Below are 20,582 nucleotides of genomic sequence, written 5' to 3'. Positions count from 1 at the left end.
GCAATTCAGAAGCGCGTACTGAACCGTGGATGTCGTACTGAATGGTTCGATATTATATTAAGAATTGTGAAATTCCTAATAGCTACAATAAACTTTATAACCTGTGTTCTGGCAAAATCAAATCGACTCTCACCAAAGTAAGAGACGAACTCAGTCAAATGTCTTTTATGAATTTATTCTTTGCAAAGAAGGTCAGACAGTCATACAGAAACACAGGTTGCTGCAGAGTGCGACCCAGAAGGGAGGGCTCACGCCAACTTATCTCTCTTCCCCAGCCTTCAAGGTTACATCTCCTAACTGGTAAATTTCCACCCATAGTAAAAGTCAGATACTGTAAATACATTTTGCTATGTCATACTCCCGAGATTGAAACCTTTATATTTAGGGCCCTGATACCCTTCTCTCATGTCATTCTCATAGCAGGTTTAAATAAAGCAGACCCTTACACAATATTCCATAAGCACATAAGATAAGTAAAATGAATTTTTCTTCCACAATTTCCCCCTTTTTATCATTCATTGATAACTACTCGGTAAATTAATTACTACTCAGTCTATTAATTTAAAATGTTTGATTAAAATAATGGTTATAATAATCCTAAATCACCACATTCGCTATCTGTGAGCCGTGCTAAACTAATAAACACTGTTATTGCATTCCTGACATGGGTCAGACCCTCAGTCACTACACAGACACCAAACATGAGTGTTGCTTACAATTTCAAATCTCAAAGCAAATTTAAGTCACCACATCACATTTATACTCTTCATTTCTGATTTTCATATAATTGATCACCCTCTTAAATGTGTGAAATAAGAGAAAACATGCTAAGGTTGTTTTTGTGGGTACAGGCCCTAGTTTTCTTGCAAGCAAAAGAGATTATATATGTATAGATATAGATTATCATTATCATAGGCTTATCATTAAAACTAAATGCCCCATACTTTCAGTACCAATTATTGTCTCATTAAGCCATTGCATGCATTTCACTGTAACATCCACTATCGTTAGCTCATCTTCACACATGCTCAAACCCACATTGCCAGGATACACATCCAATTTAACCATTTGATGGGACACACTAGTTTTCACCAGTCTCTGAACTGAGCTTGATACAAGCTGAAAAATACATGGTAGGCCCAGTAACACCAACAATCCTGCTGCCAAAACTGGTAACACAGTATTACACAGCCAGTCTCCCCGTCCTCCCCACAAATTCGCTAACTATTCAAACCAATAATTGTTTGCTTGTTCAGGCTCTTTTTACGGTCATCATGTGAGTAAAAGCACTTTGTGTTTAAACCGGACTCTGGCATTTGTTGACATGTGCCTCAAATCTCTTTACTCCATCTGCTCCTCCTTCCGGGGTGTAGATGGGACTTTTCTGCAGTGGTTGTCATGAATCCACATGGTTCCTTCAGCTACCTTCACAGCCATGTGGGTAATCAGAAGCACCTTTTTGCTTTCCAACTCTTTCTCTTCAGGTCTTATACCACCATAAAGCTACCAGGTTTAATGTCATGCAAAGGGGTTTCTGCCACTTTCGCCACTTGCAGTAACTCAGCATGTCATGCTCACACAATTCTACTGATGGCAGCTGTTGTTTGCTCCCTTCCATTCCCAAGAGAATTTCAAATGAGCTCAGTTCACCCTGGATCTCTTTCTCATTCTCATGCCCATGAGAACAATTAACCCATGTCAATCCAGTTTCCTCACAACACTTGGCCAATTAGTTTTTTCTTATAGCATTTTATCATTTTATCGCTCCACCTGAGCTGAATGTCAGTCAACAGAGCCTTTGCTACTGCTGCTGCTTGGGACATTTTTGTCACTTTTACCACATTGTGAGTGTTAAAAATAACACATAATTTACAAAAACTTTCTGCGAATGTTGTGAACCCCTTTGTAAACCACAGTTCTTTAATTTGTGCAACCGTTCCCTCTTTTGATGCATTGTCCAACCCATGCATCATTTTAGCGTAATGAGCAAAAAGGTGTCGAGGTAAACAAGGCTTGCCATCACAGCTCATCCAAACACCATTATTCATTGTACATCCAGATTGTTTCCACTGGTCTTTCTTTGCTCCTAAAGCAAAAGTCTGCATGCTCTGTAAGGAAGAACATCTGCTCTGGCGTTTCCTGTTGATACAGAATCTTTGTTATTTGTGTGTGCTGCACATTTACAAATGGCTATCTTATTAGGTAGCAAAATGGCTTCTAGTAAAGCTGCCACAAGAGGAGCATGTAATATTGGGTGCCCATCTGACTTTAAAAATGGGCGCCCAATGACTCAAACCCGTAAGTTTATGGCCTTTTGCAGCTGAATTCAAATGCAAACTAGTAGCCACTGTTTTTGTCCAGTGGCATGCTGAAAACAATCGCCACTCTGTAGTTTGGCCCTTATCCCTTATGTTTTTCACATTAAATATTGGAGAATCATTACATGGCATTATTATACCCTCTTTCAAAAGTGACTCAAACACTGGTTTTATACCCAGTATTGCCTCTGCCTTCAGAGGATACTGCTGTTGACATGCCTGTAATCAGATTTTGGAGTGATTACAACCGGTTCACATCCCTTGATCAACCCCACATCATATTTGTGTTTTGCCCACAATTTAGTAGGCACCTCTACCAAAGCATGGTGTATGTCTGAGGCGCAAATATTTGCCATGCAATGATTTTCTTTCGTGCTTTCATCAATAGGGGTCACAATTTTTTCTACTTTAATGTTATACTTGGATTCTGACATAAAAGCCCCTAAACTCTTTCTGTGCTTCATGCCAACACTCGTCTCACACCAGTCTGTTGCGTCAACAGATTTCTTCACAAATCTCTCTACTTCATACCATGACTGATCCCTGGCCTTGGAAACAGATAAGTGAGGCACAGACTCTCCTACCCTTAGATAAAACGGAAGCTGTTTTTCTGTCAGGCTGACTGAAACCGCACACATTTTCTATCTAAAACATTTAATCACAGCTCAAAGTCTGAATGAGACAATGGCGCGTTACGTGTGCTTAGCCTACTGTATGTGTATATGTATATGTTAATGTTACTATAGAACGAAAGTTTTTTTTTTGAGCAAGTGGGACGGTGCCCCCCCTGGGAGTTGGTGCCCTACCCAAACCGCGTACACTGCTGCTCGTAAAAGCGTCCTGCGCATTTTACTTTCACTTTTAAATTAGCGGCATGAACTTAACATAATGAATTTTTATTAACACAACGAATCATAATAGACCATGTTATATGCCTAATATAAAATAATACACAAAGTTTAAATATGTATACAAAACTGGAAAAAAACTGTGTAACCAAATCAATAAGAAACGTAGAACGTTTATTAGCAAATCGAATAAGAAAGCTTGGAAGACCATCATTGCCCCGTCAGGTCCTGAAACTCACATTTTCTTTCTTTATGGTGTTTCTTGTCTTTCTTTTCTTTGGTGGGGGACGTCTGCGAGTCCTTTCCTTGTCGACCTCTTCATTGGGGGTTTTGGGAATCATTTTTTGCCCTCCAGCTGCCACCGCCTGTGGTTGCAGTGCTATTGGTATTGCTGACGGTACTGCCGGTCTCGCTGGCAGTGCTGGTGGTCTTGCCACTGGTGCTGTCCGTCTTCTTGGTGGAGAGCAGTCGAGATCAGGGTCCACTTTTAGGGCTTGCAGCTCAGCCACGGGATAGTGATGATACAGCAGTGGTACATGTGGAGAAATAAACACATCAAAGGGGTGGATCTATGTGTTGCAGTTACGTTTTCTTTACATTGCTCATTTTTCTTCCCTTCTCATTTCTACATTCCAATTCTTTCTGCATTGCCCTCCTTTCTCTCTTATCCAACAATCCACTGTCTGTACACATTTCTCACACATACGCTTCACACAGCACCCTTTCTGTTTCTTACTCCCTTCCTCAACTGACTCCTTTACTACCCTATCTTGTAACACTCAGTGTACCTTCTTCCGTAAAATCATGATACTTGATCTACTTTCCTATATCTTGCATGCATTTTTGGCCATACCCTTTTTAATTTGACAAAATACTGGTGTATCATTTTTGCAAGGTTGTTTGGGGATTTCCCCATAATGGCCCTCTCTCCCTGTGGGCTGTCTTTCGGACGTCACCAACAGAGCCGACCTATTATCCTAAAGTCGGCCAGGTGGAGTGCCTCACACCCCGATTAATTACATGCACATCTTTTCAGTTCCTTTGAAATGTACTTGCTCAAGTGATCTCAATTTCTTGAAATACCCCAATCGCTTCAATTTCTTTTCCAAATATTTTATATTAAAATTATAGTAAAAATGGTAATATTATGAAAAATTATTACTAATTAAAAGAACCGGTTTCTAATTTAATGTTTTTAAAATGCAGTTTTTTGTTGCAATGGCAAAGCTGAATTTTCAGCATCATTACTTCAGTCTTCAGGGTCACATAATTCGTCAAAAATCGTTCTAATATGCTGACTTGCCTCAAAAGTTCTGCTCACCAAGTCTGTGTTTATTTGATCCAAAGCACAGCAAAAACAGTAAAATTTTGAAATATTTTTACTATTTAAAATAACTGTATTCTATTTGAATATATTTTAAAATGTAATTTATTCCTGTGATTTCAAGCTGAATTTCCAGCATCATTACTTCAGAAATCTAATATTCTGATTGGCTGCTCAAAAAAACATTTGTTTTTGTTATGTTGAAAACAGCCGAGTAGAATTTTTTCAGGTTTCTTTGATGAATAGAAAGTTCAGAAGAACAACATTTATCTGAAATAGAAATCTTGTAAAATTATAAATGTTTTTTGATCAGTTTAAAGCATCCTTCCTAAGTAAAAGTAGTTTTAAAATAAATAATAAATTATAATTATAATGTACTCAACTGTTTTAAATATTAATAATAGTAATAATAATAATAATAATAATGTTTCTTGAACAGCAGATCAGCATATTAGAATAATTTCTGAATGACACTGAAGACTGGAGTAATGATGCTGAAAATTCAGCTTTGATCACAGGAATAAATTACATTTTAAAACATATTCAAATTGAAAGCAGTTAATTTAAACAGTAAAAATATTTCAAAATTGTACTGTTTTTGCTGTAGTTTGAATGAAATAAATGCAGGCTTGTTGAGCAGTTTTTTGTTGGTTTTTTTAAAGAAAAATCTTACTGTTCAGAAACTTTTGACTGGTAGGGTATATATTTGAAATAAGGAATATTTAGACTTTATATAGACTTAATATATTATTCAAATAAATTGTATATTTGTAATTTAATTTATAAATATATTATTAATAAATATAACATTTAATTTATCAGTGTATATTAATACATTTCCAAGAAATGCACAAATACTGTAGATAAAGTAATTTAGTACTGGACGACCTTTCCCTTTGTTTTCTTTAAATGTTTAAGCTGTGTATAAACTTGCAAGCCATTTTACAGTAAGATGAGTCAATGTTATTCCACTCAATGTTGATGGTTTCAAATGGTTCACGAGTAGGTTCATGTTTTCCATTTAGTTGAAGTTTACTGTAAGTCCACTCCCAGAACAAAATTGTACAGATAATGTACTCACCCCCTTGTCATCCAAGATGTTCATGTCTTTCCTTCTTCAATCGTAAAGAAATTGTTTTTTAAGGAAAGCATTTCAGGATTTTTCTCCATATAATAGACTGCTATAGTGCCCCGAGTTTAAAACGATCCCAAATGCGGTTGTAAACAATCCCTCTTTTCACTAGATAAGAAGGGTCTTATCTAGTGAAACGATTGGTTACTTTGATAAAAATAATACAATTTCTATACTTTTTAATGTCAAATGCTCTTCTTGTCTTGCTCTTCCTCCACTGTTTTTTTTTTTTTCCGGGTCTTGACAGTTAGGGTGTGTCGAAAAAAAACTCCCATTTCATGTTCTCCCTCAACTTTAAAATCGTCCTACATCACTGTTTTACTTTGATCTTCGTTGCATGTTCACTTTGCAAAGACTGGGTCGGTACTTCTGCAGCGATGTAGGATGATTTTGAAATGATTTTTAAAAAGGTAGAAAATACAATCAGTTTTTCGACATACCCTAACTGTCTTGAGTAAGAATACACAGAGTTTAGGGAGAGCAAGACAAGACAAGCGTTTGAGATTAAGAAGTATTCAAATCCTATTTTTTATTTTTTTTTATGAAAATGACGATTGTTTCGGTAGACAAGACTGTTCTTCCTCGGCTGGGATCGTTTGAAGCTGCATTTAAACTGCATTTTGGAAGTTTAAACTCGGGGCACCATAGCAGTCCATTAGGAGAAAAATCCTGAAATGTTTTCTTCAAAAGACATAATTTCTATACAACTGGTGAAAGAAAGACATGAACATCTTGGATGACAAGGGGGTGAGTGCATTATTTGTACATTTTTGCTCTGAAAGTGGACTTCTTCCTTAAAGGGTTCAAATCTAGTCTTCTTGGTTGTGGAGGCAGGAACATTCCTTCTTGAGTTTCTCTGTGACGGCAACGAATGTATTTAATTATGCTTAATTCTTGCTAATCTGTGCAAAATAACCTGTAGTTATTCTGCTAATTTAACTCATTAAAAATATTAATTTATTTCCCATTATAGGGGAGGAGTCCTGTGTCGTATCTGGAAAGCCGTTCAGAGACACCGTAATAAAGGGCTCAGGAAAGTCAAAAACGATGAGGGGAATTCAGAAGGATGAAAGCAGCAGGAAGTTACTGTTGACCGACACCTGAGCCAACATAAAACATCCACACAAACATCCCTATAACAAGAGACCCTTACAGGCCCAAACCTTGTAGCTATGTCACGCTCTACCCCAGCTAGAAGTGTTTACTTATATTTCAGTTATGACCTAATGTTTTTGTGCTATTTTTAGTATATGTTTTCAGCCTCTATGAGATTTACATCTTATTTCCATTTGATTTCAGTAGGAAAACTCATGAGGATGTAAACGGCTCTATTTAGGAAAGACCACACTTTCTGCTTTTTACAGTAAATTGCCAGGTCAAGTGGGGTCACCTGACATGGACTGACCCTTTCCAAGTGACTTGGGAATGGGCCTAGGACGGCAAAGCAAACGGTGTTACCTACTTTAACATAGGACTTCAGATCATGCCATTTTAAATGATTGAAAATCTCTTTTTATTTGTTTTAGCTTAAGTGTTATTCATTTTTAAACAGTTTTTTTGAGGGACTGTCTGGATAGAATGACCACAGACCTCTCGGACCAGGGCCAAGGAGCCTCTTATATATGTATTTTGATAAGTTTGAATATAATCACCCCGGTACATAGATAAATACACGTGAACTATTCTGAACGTTCAGTTGCAACTGCGGCACTGGATACTTGTGCTTCAGGTGCTGCTTGGCTGATTTGTTTGATTAAAAATGTGCAAGACCAGTCTTGCTAAAAGCAAACCATGCGGTTTTCTGAAACTGCCATCCACGTTCCACAAGTGTGTGTCCTCTTTCTTAAGAATGAAGTGGCAGTAGCAGTTCGAATTCAGGTTCATTCAGCCTTTCTATAGTCTGCTACAGATCTAAATCATCAAGACAGAATGCATCAAAGCTCTGAAAGTGTTTGTCCCCAATTCACCGATACATTTTGTTTGTTCGTTTTTGTTTAGCATTTCAACTGCCATGTTTGAATGTTTATGCATTGTACGCATTGCTCTATTGTGGGAACGGTAGCATTTTGAGTGCCAATGTTCTGTCTAAGCTATTTAAATTATTTCTCCACTGTGTGCAACGAAAGTGATGTCGATGAATGATGTTTTTGTCTGACTTTTGACTTAAATGATTTGTAAACTGGATTTTCAGGCTGTGTCTGAGACAAAATGCCAACTTGTATCTCTGAATTGCAGAATGCTTCAGGTGAATGAACTTCAGACATGCAAAAGGCCAGGAGTCCAAACCTCAAGTAGTGGTTAAAACAAAATGTTTTTTTCCATAAAACGTCACATGGCGGTTATTAGATAAAACAGACAGCCATCAAATATTTGGCATAGTTGAAGCTCTGAAAATGTTGCAATTGCTGGGAACATTGTCAAAAGGAAAAGACGCACTTTTAAAACCAATAAATGTAAACTAGTTTTAAAAAACTCGGAATTAAATGGTAATGTCACATTTTATAAGGACCTAAACACTGTTACTGTAATATTTCCTGTTCTGTATCATGTAAAGAAAAGTGTTTTCTGTACATTTTCAAATGTGTCCCTTTGTTGTTGTTGTTTTTTTTTGTGATTGAGCTCATTTTTATGCTTTATGATTTCACGTAAAGCTCACACCACCACATTTTGCGTATTTTGCATACATTTTGCTTAACTGTTCTCTGGAAACACGTCCTGTTTTGGAAAATGAATCCAAAAAAAAATTCCAATGATCTGTGTTTTGTTTCTCAATTAAAAACATGATTGAGATGAACATCATGCCATATAATTCACCTTAAGGTCAAACGTGTCCATTTTGCATATTTTTGCTAATATATTTAGCCTCAACTGCTCTTTATAAACACGTTATATATCTATCCATCTATTTACCATAAAACCAGTCTTAAGTAGCATGGGTATATTTGTAGCAATAGCCAAAAATATATTGTATGGGTCAACATTATTGATTTTTCTTTTATGCCAAAAATCATTAGAATATTAAATGAAGCTCATGTTCCATGAAGATACTTTGTAAATTTCCTACCTTAAATATATCAAAATGTTTTTGTTTTTTTTAATAAAATAAAATGTATTATAAAACTTTAAATTCAGCTTTCAGATCATGTATAAATCTCAACTTTAAAAAATTGACCCTTATGACTGGTTTTGTGGTCCACATTTTGTGGTCCATTTTAATTCTTCTAGACTATTTTAATGGTTAAATTAAATGATATTAATCAAAAGCATGTCAAATTAATTGAAATCATGAAACATACACAACAGCAAATAATTACCTCTCAGCGTGCGAATGCAGAGTTCTCTTTCGCTTATGTTCTCTTAAAGGGGTCATCGGATGCCTTCACAAACAAACGTAATCCACCGCATCTTCAGCAGCTCAGATGTCGGGAGTAATTGACAACCACTATGTTTGTTATTACATCCAGCAACACAACACCTCAGTCGTTCAATCGGAGATATTCTTGTCTAACTTTCATCCCTGCTCCGGCATCGAAACAATGGAGGTCGGACTGTGACAGCTGATGTAAGGCGCTTATGTCAATCAACCATCATGGAAGCGGCCTCTGTCAGTGTGTCAGTGCGTCGGTGCATCCGAGAATGGCTTGAGTTGAAAAAGGGGATATTATTTTTAAAGATGAACAGTTGGGAGAAATACTGATGAGTCAAAATATTTGATCAATGAGTCAGATCTTAAAGCGACAGCAGCGTAAACCTGCAGCCGCCCACTGTGTCAAAAACGTTAATCAAACAACAAAATAAAAAGAAAAATCACTTATTAACTTTAATAAGAATCATCTATATTTAATATATACAGTGAAGTTTGTACAGGGTTTTATTTTTACATTTATTACTTCAAGAAATATCTGTAGTAGCCTTTATTCTATTTCATTTGTATTTTTGATTAATATATTAATTTATCCTTTTGCTTGTAAGTAAAACTTGGGAGTGTTTACTTGCCTTCAGTAAGCTTGAGAATGTTTTACTTACATTAATTTATTAGTTTTTGCTGTTGTATTGAAATTTTTATCATTTTTAACATGGCGGTTCTTGATTTGGAAAGACACAGTTCGCTTTGGAGAGGAAGTCTAAGGGAAAAAAATGACATGCATTTTCTCTTGGGGCTCACACAATGCTATGGTGTGACTTGAAAGAAAGTGCATGTGCCAGGTGGCTTTTTTTGATATTAAGAGATAGTGTGTAGATTATCTTTAACATTTAATGTGTCTGTTCTGTCGTATAGTACAAGCCATAGAGGTTTGGAATGTGATGCTTTGAAACAAGAGACGTTGATTAAATTTGTCAGAGACTTAATTATGATTAAATGGATGTTTTAACTCATTCCAAAAGTCATCATAGCAGTGACATTTGCAACAAAAATGTCAAAGAGAATAATCTCACTTAGATTTATGCAGATAGTACATTGCCAGTGTAGTGTGGAATTTCATGCGTTGCAATTTCACTGTATGAAAACATCAGGGTGGCTACAGTATACAGACAGTAAACATGCAAGTCCTTTCATGAAAGAATATACAGAAACATCCAGTTATGTGGACTGTTGCGTTCAAATTGACTATATTTGGAACGGTGTCATTTTGGGCCTGTTTACACCTGGTCATTTCATGCGTTTTCTCTGATTGGATAGCTATCCAATCGTGAAAAGACAAGGAGTAAATGCCTCCGAGACGCTTTTGAGACGTATTTAAAGGTCCACAAATTTTATGTTCGCAAACTTAGACAAAAGAGAAAAAATGCGGAGAGCAGCTGCTTTTGTTTCAGCAATGGTAGCCTCAAGACCTTGCCAAACACTGGTTTGAATGCATTTTGGACCACCTCTGGATATGTGGTCAAAAGCTGACAAGCTCAAAACATTTTACACACCGTTTACATCTGTACTTAGCATTGTCTACTTGTGATCGGATTGACGAAAACGCATGTTAATACCAGGTGTAAATGGAAACGTTTTAACAAATCTTATCAGAGAAAACGCATTAAGTGACCAGGTGTAAACAGGCCCCATATGTGTCATTTAAGTTGAAATTAAAGTTCAAGCAGGGAAGGACACCTTCGCAGGCGTTTTGTATGACTCAAACCATTTTATGACACGTTAAGTCATGTTAGGTTGTTACGTTGCAAAAATGTGTGGCATTTAAACAACTTTATGGAATTAAAAACCTGGTATTCAAGTCATTTCCTCAATAGATAAACGATGCAAGATGTATGCTGCAAAGGTCCAAACTGCAGTTTCAATGCAGCTTTAAAGGGCTCTACAAGATCCCTGCCGAGAAATAAGTGTCTGATCTAGCGAAACAATGGGTAATTTTCTAAAAAAATTACTGAATACTATTAACCACAAATGCTCATCTTCACACATTGCGCAATCACGCGTGGTTAGTTCTTCATCTGTGTGCTCTGGTTCAAAAAGGTAGGGTTAGGGTGAAAAACTCCATCTCATTTTCTCTTCCAACTGTAAAATCATCTGACATCATTGTTTTACCCTTTTTTTAATAAAGGACGTTTGGCTTTCTTTGCACATTTGTTTTGTGAACACCAGGTCAGTACATCTGCCTATGTCACACGTGTGTGGTTATGTAATGCGTGAGGTCTTGGATGACATGGGAGTGAGTAAATTATCAGGATTTTTTTATTCTGAAAGTGAACTAATCCTTTAACAAATGTTTAACAAAATGCCCACAGAAGAGACTGGGAAACATTCAAATGAAATCACCATTTGAATGTTTCCCATAGTGAGACTGGGATTAAATGATTATGTAATGTTAATATTTAATAGCTGATCAGGCATTTTAAGATTTTAGAAGGTTATGTAAGCACTCATATGGTAAGGTGAACATCAAGATGAATATAATTAATAAGTACATAAAAATTTTTAAAAACATATTTACTCATATATATATATATATATATACGCACACAGTACAAGTCAAAAGTTTACATACACCCTGCAGAATCTGCAAAATGTTAATTATTTTACCAGATGACCCTAAAATGACCCCATCCAAAACATTAAAATACATTAGATTCTTAATTCGGTGTTGTTACCTGAATGATCCACAGCTGTGTTTTTTTAGTTATAGTAGTTTATGAGTTCCTTTTTGTCCTGAACACTTAAACCAGTGTTGGGTTAGTTTCTAAATCCTATATCAACCTCAACAACTTAATGATACAATGATAGACATAAAACGGTTATTTTAATTCTTTCAAATAATAATAGACAACTACATAAATTATTCTGGTCACACTTTAGATAAGTGTCTAATTCTCACTATTAACCGACTGTGGTTACCTGGATGATATACGACTGTTTTTTTTTTTTTTTTTTTTTTTTTTTTTTTGTTTTGTGATGGTTGTTCATGAGTCCCCTGTTTGTTCTGAACAGATATACTGAGCACTGTTCTTCAGAGGAATCCTCCAGGTCCTGCATATTCTTCAGTTTTCCAGCATCTTTTGCATATTTGAACCCTTTCCAGCAGTGACTGTATGATTTCGAGATCCATCTTTTCATACTAAGGACAACTGAGGGACTCAAACACAACTATTAAAAAAGGTTCAAACATTTACTGTATAAAGAGTGCATATGATGCATTAAGAGTCGGGGCTGACAACTTTTGAAAAGGATAAAGATGTCTAAATTTGTCTTATTTTGTTGAAATATAATTTTTTTTGTCATTTATAAGGTACTTGCATTTCCATTTCCTGGAAGGCAAATAAGGTACAATTTAACCCCCCCATCCCCCGCCCCCAGCTCTCACTGCATAGTGTTTCCTTTTTAATATTTGTTCATGAGTCCCTTGTTTGTCCTGAAAAGTTAATCTGCCCGCTGTTGTTCAGAAAAATCCTTCAGGTCCCACAGATTCTTTGGTTTTTCTGTATTTTTCAGTATTTTTGTATTTGAACTCTTTCCAGTAATGACTGTATGATTTTGAGATCCATCTTTTCACACTGAGGACAACTGAGGGACTCATATGCAACTATTACAGAAGTCTCAAACACTCACTTATGCTCCAGAACGAAAACAATGCATCAAGAGTCGGGGGGGAAAACTTTTAAACGGAATGAGGATGTGAACATTTTTCTTATTTTGCCCAAATATCATGTTTTTTTAATTTAGTACTGCCTTTCAGAATCTAAAGAAGATACTTACGTTTCCCAGAAGACAATATAAGTTAAATTTACCCTGATTTTCAAATTCAAAAAGTTTTCACTCCCTGGCTTTTAATGCATTGTGTTTCTTTTTGAAGCATCAGTAAACCTTGGTTATTAGCATGGATATTACTGAGATTTTGGCTGTTTTTTTATTACTTACAAAGCTTGTATTAATGCCTTATTCTAAATCCTTAATCCTACCCAATTTTAAAATTTTAACAGCTACTTTACTAATGGTGCCTAATGGTATATATATATATATATGTATATATATATATATATATATATATAATAAGCATGCATACTTAAGAAAAATAGTTTGAAGCTGTACAAAACCCTTCAAAATGACTTTATACCAAATAAATATTTTCTAAAGTTATTTTGTCTTGTTCTATATGATTTTAAGCATGAGTTTTGCTACATATGGAATGTTAGAATGCATTTCTGCATTCCATTTCTACATCAGCATTTCAGATGCTGTCACATCCACGTAATACCTGAACCTTTGACCGTATCATTCTCGCATGTGGTACATTATTGAATGTTTTCCTGTGTGCTATTTTTAGATCTGAAGGATATCTAAATTTAGCACTTTGCTAATTTTAGACTTCTGCAAAAACAAAATACATATTGAAAAAGAGATACGGTATGGGGTGGGGTGGGGTGGGGTCTATTTTAAGCCAAGATGCAAAATTTTACACATTTTGATTTGACACTTTTTCACAATTAAAAACATCTAAAGGGCACATCCAAAAATAGCCAGTGCTATTTTTAACTCGTCCTCCAGTGAGTTATTCATTAATGCCTGCACATTTTACCCTAACTTGAGTTGATGAAATTGGTGACACCCTGAGTAAAAAATATCCATCCATTTAGTTATAGAAATCATGTTCGCTTCATCTGCACCATCACTTCTGTCCTCTGCCTTCTCCATTTCTCTTGCAGAGATTCATTCATTCATCCACTGCATATAATATTAATTGAATAATTCTAGAAGTTAGCATGGCAATCAATCTCTCATAATCTCTCAAAACTCATAAGCTTTTCATCAAGGCAAAGATCTCAATGTTATACTAGAACCTCTTTAACTAGGCATATTTTTTGTTCAGGGTGGAAAGGAGTAAAAGCACAAGCGACACTAGAGATCGGAGCCTAAAGCTTCTTTCAAAGTACTGTTACGTGTTAATCCATGTTAAATAAGATATAAAAAAGTATACCAATAGATGTGTTTGTTCCTTAAAGGGACAGTTCACCCAAAAATTTAAATGATTGTATGGACAAAAACCACTGAGACATTTTTCAAAATACCTTCTTTTGTTTTTCACAAAAGACAAAGAATACTTTCATGCCCTTGACCGTAATAGTAAAAAGTAGGTATTTTATAAGTGCAATCAAGGCACACATTTGACCATATCTTTGATGTGTCAGTACTGACACATACAGGGGAAGTCCCTAATTGCCCAAATAAAATATTAACTGTATAATTAATTGGGTGTGACAACTGTAAATGCTTACATTGTTGTAGTGAACAAGTACAAAGTGTGGAGTATCTATGTGGATTTGGGCCAGTGAGATGAGTCATAACAGCTATAACATAGATAAAGTTATATAGAAACCACTCAAAATGAATCTCTAACGTCAGCTGCATCTTAAAAACAATTAGATTTTTTTCTCATTGTACATTATGGCACATTGTTGACACAAATGATTGCCATTCAGACATTTCTGCTGCAAAAGGGTGCAGCGTGATGATATTCATGTGTCATTTACGTATGTGTCTCTACCACATACTGTATACGTTTATTTAATTTTGAATAGACACTAAAAAAACGACAACGCACTGACATCATCTAACGCGTAAATAATTTACATAAGACCTTTACAGGATGTTTATAAATTCTTTTTTAATCTCTAAATATTTAATTTATGGATTCATTCATAAACTAATTTTCAATAACATATTTACTGTATAATCGCAGGCAAATTAGTATTATCAAGCATGTAAGTAATATTTGAACCTTCGCTGGTTTAATACCACACACATTAACCTGAGACACATGCTTATGGAAGCAGGAAGTAGATTACTGTTTAACTGTCTCACGCACCTGTTCTAAGCACAGCGTTTATCCACATCTCACTGGGGAGTGATCATAAATTCCTAAGGTGGGGGAAATTCCAAATGAAGAGTTTAAATTCAGTGCTTGTGAATTCATTTCAACCAAAGCTCTTCAGAACTTGCTCTGTGTGGAATACCGCTCTCTTAACAACACTTCAACTTTTTGTTTGAGATACTGGAGCGCTTCCACAGATCCAAAGATGGGTTGCCATAAAAGCATCTCTTTTTTGAGTTTATTCATACTCGTTGGCTTTCTCATGGAGACCGATGCAGGTGAGTGAATGCGAAACCGCTCTGTTAAACGCGTTAATGATCCATGCTGGTATTTGATACGTGCTGTAAAAATGTGTTGAGCAATTGCTTTGAAATGCATTCTCCTACTATTTGCATTTTTAAAATGAAGATTGTTTTTCGTACTCAAGGCCACAAATTTAGTATGATGCAAGATGGATCTCGTTACCTGTTAATTTGGGTCTTTCTTAACTAAACTGAAAACGGTTTCCTTTGTATTGGCAGTCCGAAAAAACAAAGTGTGTAAAAGCCCTTCTGATCCAGTTACTGTTACAGTTTATTTAATATGGTTTACTTTGTTATTTTTATTTTAGACATGGAAAGTTTGACACAGTTTAAGAATAACTCTTTCCCTCCTGTTTCACAGTGACTTGCTGTCTTAAATACAAGAAAACCCCACTACCCTGTCGAATACTAAAAGGCTACGATATACAAGCAACGACTGGAGGCTGTGATCTTGCAGCGATCATGTAAGTCATATTTTTGCACATGTGTTTGATGTACTTTATGTAAATTATGCAACTTTTACACACACACACACACACACTTATATAATTTCTAATATAAATTTGTATATTTTGTGTTTGTTAACATGAAAATGTATTATAATATCTAAATATAATTTAAAAAAAGTTTAAAATATTAATGTTTTATATATTATTTATATAATATATTATTTAGTAATAATAATTATATATATATATATATATATATATATATACTATTTTATAATAAAATATTATATATATAAAATAGACATACATAAATGTATTATAAAGACATGGTGGCTTGAAAGTCTGTCTGTCTCTCTATTTACACAGATACAGACCCAGATAGCACACATACTTCTGCAGAATGTCTGTTAAAAATCTCTTTATCTGGAAAGCATCTGCTGTGTACAAACATCTGGCAGACATCTGTAAGATGTCAGTTTTACATACATTCTAAATCATAAACATCTTAAAGACATCCTATAATCGTCTATTTGACATCTAAAAGGAAACGTCCTATAGATATATTGCAGATGAGCAAACACTAATAAATGCGTCTTGCAGATGTAAATTCAGACATCAGATAGACGTCTCTGTGATGTATGTGTGCTATCAGGGGATACATGCATATCTATATAATTTATATTTTTTTATATTTGCAAATTCAACAAATACACCTGTCAAAAGTTTTTGATGTTTTTTTTTTAAAGAAGTCTCTTCAGTTCACCAAGCCTGCATTTATTTAATCCAAAATACAGCAAAAACATTAATAATGTGAAATATTTTTACTATTTAAAATAACTGCTTTCTATTTGAATATATTTTAAAATGTAATTTATTCCTGTGATTTCAAAGCTAAATTTTCAGCATCATTACTTCAGTCACATGATCCTTCAGATATCATTCGAATATGCGGATTTGCTGTTCAGGAAATATTTATTATTATTATTAGCATTATCATTATTATTTTCAATGTTTAAAACAATTGAGTACACTTTTGTAACATACTATTCAAAAGCTTGAAGTCAGTGTAATTTTTGTGTATTTTTTTTTTCTGGAGCTTAACACTTTTATTTAGCAAGAATGCTTTAAATTGATTTCTATTCCTTTCTGTTCATCAAAGAAACCTGAAGAAAATCTACTCATCTACTCATAATAATAACAATAATAATAACAGTTATTAAAATCAGAATATTAGAATGATTTCTGAAAGATCATGTGACTGGAGTAATGATGCAAAAAAAAGTCAGCTTTGAAATCACAGAAATAAATTACATTCTAAAATATATTCAAATAGAAAACAGTTATATTTAAATAGTAAAAACATTTCAAAATTTCACTGTTTTTGCTAAACATTAGGTCAAATAAATGCAGGCTTGGTGAGCAAAAGAGACTTCTTAAAAAGAAAACATTAAAAACTTTTGAATGGTAGTGTATGTGTGTCAAATTTGTGAAAAATTGATAGAAAAAGTATAAATATTAGTTTATTATTAGCTCATTATATACCAAATCCCTATATCCACCTGTGTTATTTTTATGACTTCACTATTGTTTTAGATAATATAGAATATGTATAGAATAATACAGAATAAGTGTGTGCACTCTCAGAAAAAAATTATATTATTAAAATATAAAATATAAAAAGCATTTTCATTACATTTACAGTTAACCACTTGAGAACGAGTTTTTGCAGTGATTTTGAATTTGCAGTGGCAGATGTATAAGCTGTGTTGATAATGATTTTATAGACTTTATAGATTGCTGATTATTGTGCTAGAGTTCACTGTATTTTATATCATTGCAGATTCCACACAGAGAAAGGAAAATTAATCTGCGCTGACCCAGCACAACACTGGACGCAGAGGAGAGTTTCATGTCTGAAGTATGAGAACTTATCTTTTTTCAATCTCTAACATAAAAGAATGCAGTCTTACCACATATTATGTTCTTAAAAAAACATTAACTGATGGAAAAATATGTTCTGTGCCTTTTAGGATGAAGGCAGCAATGGTGAAGTCTGGTGGTTTTTAAGTCTAAGAGGCTCTTCTGGAGATATTTTTTAATTACTTTGGACTGTTTTCCTCTTTAATAAAGAGAACTTATATTCTTTATACTGGCATTACTGTACTTAATTGCACTTTCTTGTACAGATTATTTATAGAGGGAAAATACTAGGTTACTAACTATACTGTATATATTTTATAGCTCTTTGTATTAAGCTGTTAATTCACTAATTCAATATTTTTACTAATTCAAATACTTTTTAAATGTTACCTATAAAGACTGATGTATTTAAAGGAATTATATATTTGATATTGTTCACAAATGGCTCTTAAGGGTACATGTATTTTGGGCTTTAGTTTGTGTAATGAACTCTTTATTTAGTCAGTGCTGCCCTCTACTGTTACTGTTAACGCTATGCCAGTACGACAAAGTAGGAAATGTTTTTCCATCTTTTAAACGTAATAAACATTTTATACAATTGTGTCGATAAACTGTTTTTGTTTTCTGTTACATTTGACTTATATGTTTTTTTAAATAAAGTCATTAATTTCACTATGCATTTTTGTGATGAACTACAACTGGGCACTACTTTTCCTTTGTTGTGGTCCATGTGATTTGCACCAAAATGAAAACAAAACTAACTTTACTAAACTATAGATTTTTGAGCCTCTTTTTAACTTCAAACCATTGCTGGACTGAAGTCATGTGAGTTATTCTGATGTTTTTATCAGCTGTTTGGACTCTCTGACGGCAGCCATTCAATGCATTGGTGAGCAAGTAATGTAATCTTGTAACAATTTTCTCTAAATCTACATCTACAAACTCATCCACATTTTGGATGGCCTGAGGGTGATTCAAATCTCATTTTTTGGTGAACTCTTCCTTTAAATTCAAAGCTGATGAAACCATTAGAACAGTCTCCGAATGGATTTAGATATTATGAGGCATAACTAAAAATCTTTGACTATATAATATAGCTAATATAGCTATATAATATAGAATAATATAGGCACATTATTGCACACGGAAAACAAACGTTGTAGTCCAAAGGAGCCGTTCGTTGTAGTTCTTGAAAAGGGATATTTTAAAAACGAAATATCTCCTTTTGGAGTGGACTTTGAGATTTGTAACTTTGTAGATATTTTTTATGCCCAAAGATACACACCACACACTGACTAAAGTTAAAAAAGTGAAAAAGCATAATAGCACCCCTTTAACACATGTCACAAGCCAAACATGTCATCAGACTAAAGTGAGGATACAATCTGGTATGAAACTGATAATCAGATGCATTCCAACATGAAAAAAATAATAATTTTGTCTGATATAATTCTCTACCTGCACATTTTCACAAGATAACAATACAGATTTTTAAAAATGTTATTTGGATGACTGGGATCTAGACCGGCCCAGCTAGAACGGTAACCTTTTCGAAAGGTTGTTACCGACAATTGCTAAACTGTTTTGAATTTTCTGCATATTTAAGTCAATAAGCAAGTGAAACTTGTGACTGTTAGTCACTTCTCTTGTAATTATTCAGTTGCTCAAAGTGGTTTGGCAATACCACATCCTTGTACAAGTTGTGCCATGCTTGTTATAGAAACCTGCAAATCCCAACAGCAAATCTTCTCTGATCCGCTGTTTCATTCAGATGAAATCCGTGCTATTTAATGAGTACTTAAGAATCTTAATACAAGTGCACTACATCTAATTGGCACAACATGAGTAAAGACAAGAGGAAGAATAAAAGAAGGTTTTCATCACTTCCTTCTTCTCCACCACACTGTAAAAAAAAATTCCATAAAACTGGCAGCTGTGGTTGAATTTACCATCATTTTTTGGAGTGCAGTTTCGGTTCTCAGCTAAAACACTTTTTTTTTCAGTAAAGCAAAGCTTTACTAATCTGCCGTTTTTTTCCTCAAAGCAAACAAACACAATTATTTTCATATTTCTATGTTATTTTATTAGTTAGATCATTTTGAAGATTCTTTTTTAAATCTTACTGCATAAAGCACATAAGAAAATATCTATTGTGCACGTAATTTATGAGAATCTTAACTCTTGTGCATCAATAAAAAAAAGTTACACATAGGTCCTTAGTGAACAAAAATGTCAAAAAAAGTCAAAAAACTCATAAGTCATAAAAATTTGAAGCTTGGGAGCACAGACTTAAGTTTGGTCTCATTTTAAAGAAGATCCATGGCAGATTATTGTTAAAGTAGAAAAAGTTTAAAAAGTGAAACCAAAAAAAAGGTCATAGAACTTTAAGTTTTTGAAAATGCTTTATGAACAATATTTTATATAAAATATACATTTTATGAAACATGTTGAACTTGCTAGAAAATCAGTTTTTATGGATTTCAATGGGGCCATTTTTGTCCTTAAGGTCCTGAGAGAAAGTATTTTTTGTACCTAGTGCAAAATAGATTTATTAAATTAAATAGGGGTGAAATAGTAAAATTCCAATAAAAATACACACCTGTGTAAAAAAGTATGCACCTGGCAATAACACAGGCAACATGATAAAAAACAAAACTCAAAAGGACAAAACTGTCCAAAAGGTCACACAGGAGTTTAAGGAAGATGGTTTTAAGTTCCTGGCACAGCACAAATATTTCATGAGAAAATGAGAGTATACAGCTTGGGAATTTTTATCCACCATTTCCTTTTTTTCCACCAGATTTATTAGTTCTCCAAAAGCCGTTTTCTTCCTTTTCAGATTGAACCCTCAAGACAAACAACAAGGTAAGCTTATCATAACATATATCTGCTATGTGATTTATGAACAGAAGTAGGTTAAGCAATGTGTGAATTACACAATTTTTTTTTTGGTTGTTAATAGTATTGCGCAAGGGCAC

At 34.3% G+C, this 20,582-nt stretch overlaps 2 protein-coding genes and 1 long non-coding RNA gene across 5 annotated transcripts in view; 2 read left to right on the top strand and 1 right to left on the bottom strand.

The window, feature by feature from the left end:
• map3k15 (mitogen-activated protein kinase kinase kinase 15) overlaps nt 1-8,416 on the top strand; it is a 46,309-nt gene extending 37,893 nt beyond the window's left edge. For all 3 annotated transcript variants that reach the window (XM_051098017.1, XM_051098014.1, XM_051098016.1), the window contains one exon: nt 6,596-8,416. In XM_051098017.1, the coding sequence (XP_050953974.1) occupies nt 6,596-6,643 (48 nt within the window). In that variant the 3' untranslated portion in view covers nt 6,644-8,416. The remainder of the gene's footprint in view (nt 1-6,595) is intronic.
• On the bottom strand, nt 160-4,917 carry LOC127155666 (uncharacterized). The gene is made up of 2 exons (XR_007825629.1): nt 3,406-4,917; nt 160-2,139 (listed from the first exon to the last, which is right to left on the bottom strand). It is a non-coding gene; the product is annotated as an uncharacterized LOC127155666 (long non-coding RNA).
• Nucleotides 8,417-14,924: 6,508 nt separating the features above from the next.
• On the top strand, nt 14,925-18,277 carry ccl20b (chemokine (C-C motif) ligand 20b). Its single transcript, XM_051097714.1, has 4 exons — nt 14,925-15,211; nt 15,597-15,699; nt 17,525-17,602; nt 17,715-18,277. Exons 1-4 carry the CDS (start codon nt 15,139-15,141, stop codon nt 17,749-17,751), a joined length of 291 nt encoding a protein of 96 aa, XP_050953671.1. The 5' UTR covers nt 14,925-15,138; the 3' UTR covers nt 17,752-18,277.
• Nucleotides 18,278-20,582: the final 2,305 nt, after the last annotated feature.

Source organism: Labeo rohita, chromosome 24, assembly GCF_022985175.1.
Source record: "Labeo rohita strain BAU-BD-2019 chromosome 24, IGBB_LRoh.1.0, whole genome shotgun sequence".
Classification (NCBI taxonomy): domain Eukaryota; kingdom Metazoa; phylum Chordata; class Actinopteri; order Cypriniformes; family Cyprinidae; genus Labeo; species Labeo rohita.
The sequence above is the reverse complement of the archived record's forward strand: the minus strand, read 5'-3'. Positions and strand labels throughout refer to the sequence as shown.

Excerpts from the sequence above, each read along its gene's own strand:
- ccl20b (XM_051097714.1), top strand. The coding sequence starts at position 15,139 with ATGGGTTGCCATAAAAGCATCTCTTTTTTGAGTTTATTCATACTCGTT. Across the intron at positions 15,700-17,524 it reads TGTGATCTTGCAGCGATCAT|ATTCCACACAGAGAAAGGAA; the intron begins GTAAGTCATATT and ends ATATCATTGCAG. Across the intron at positions 17,603-17,714 it reads AGGAGAGTTTCATGTCTGAA|GATGAAGGCAGCAATGGTGA; the intron begins GTATGAGAACTT and ends TGTGCCTTTTAG.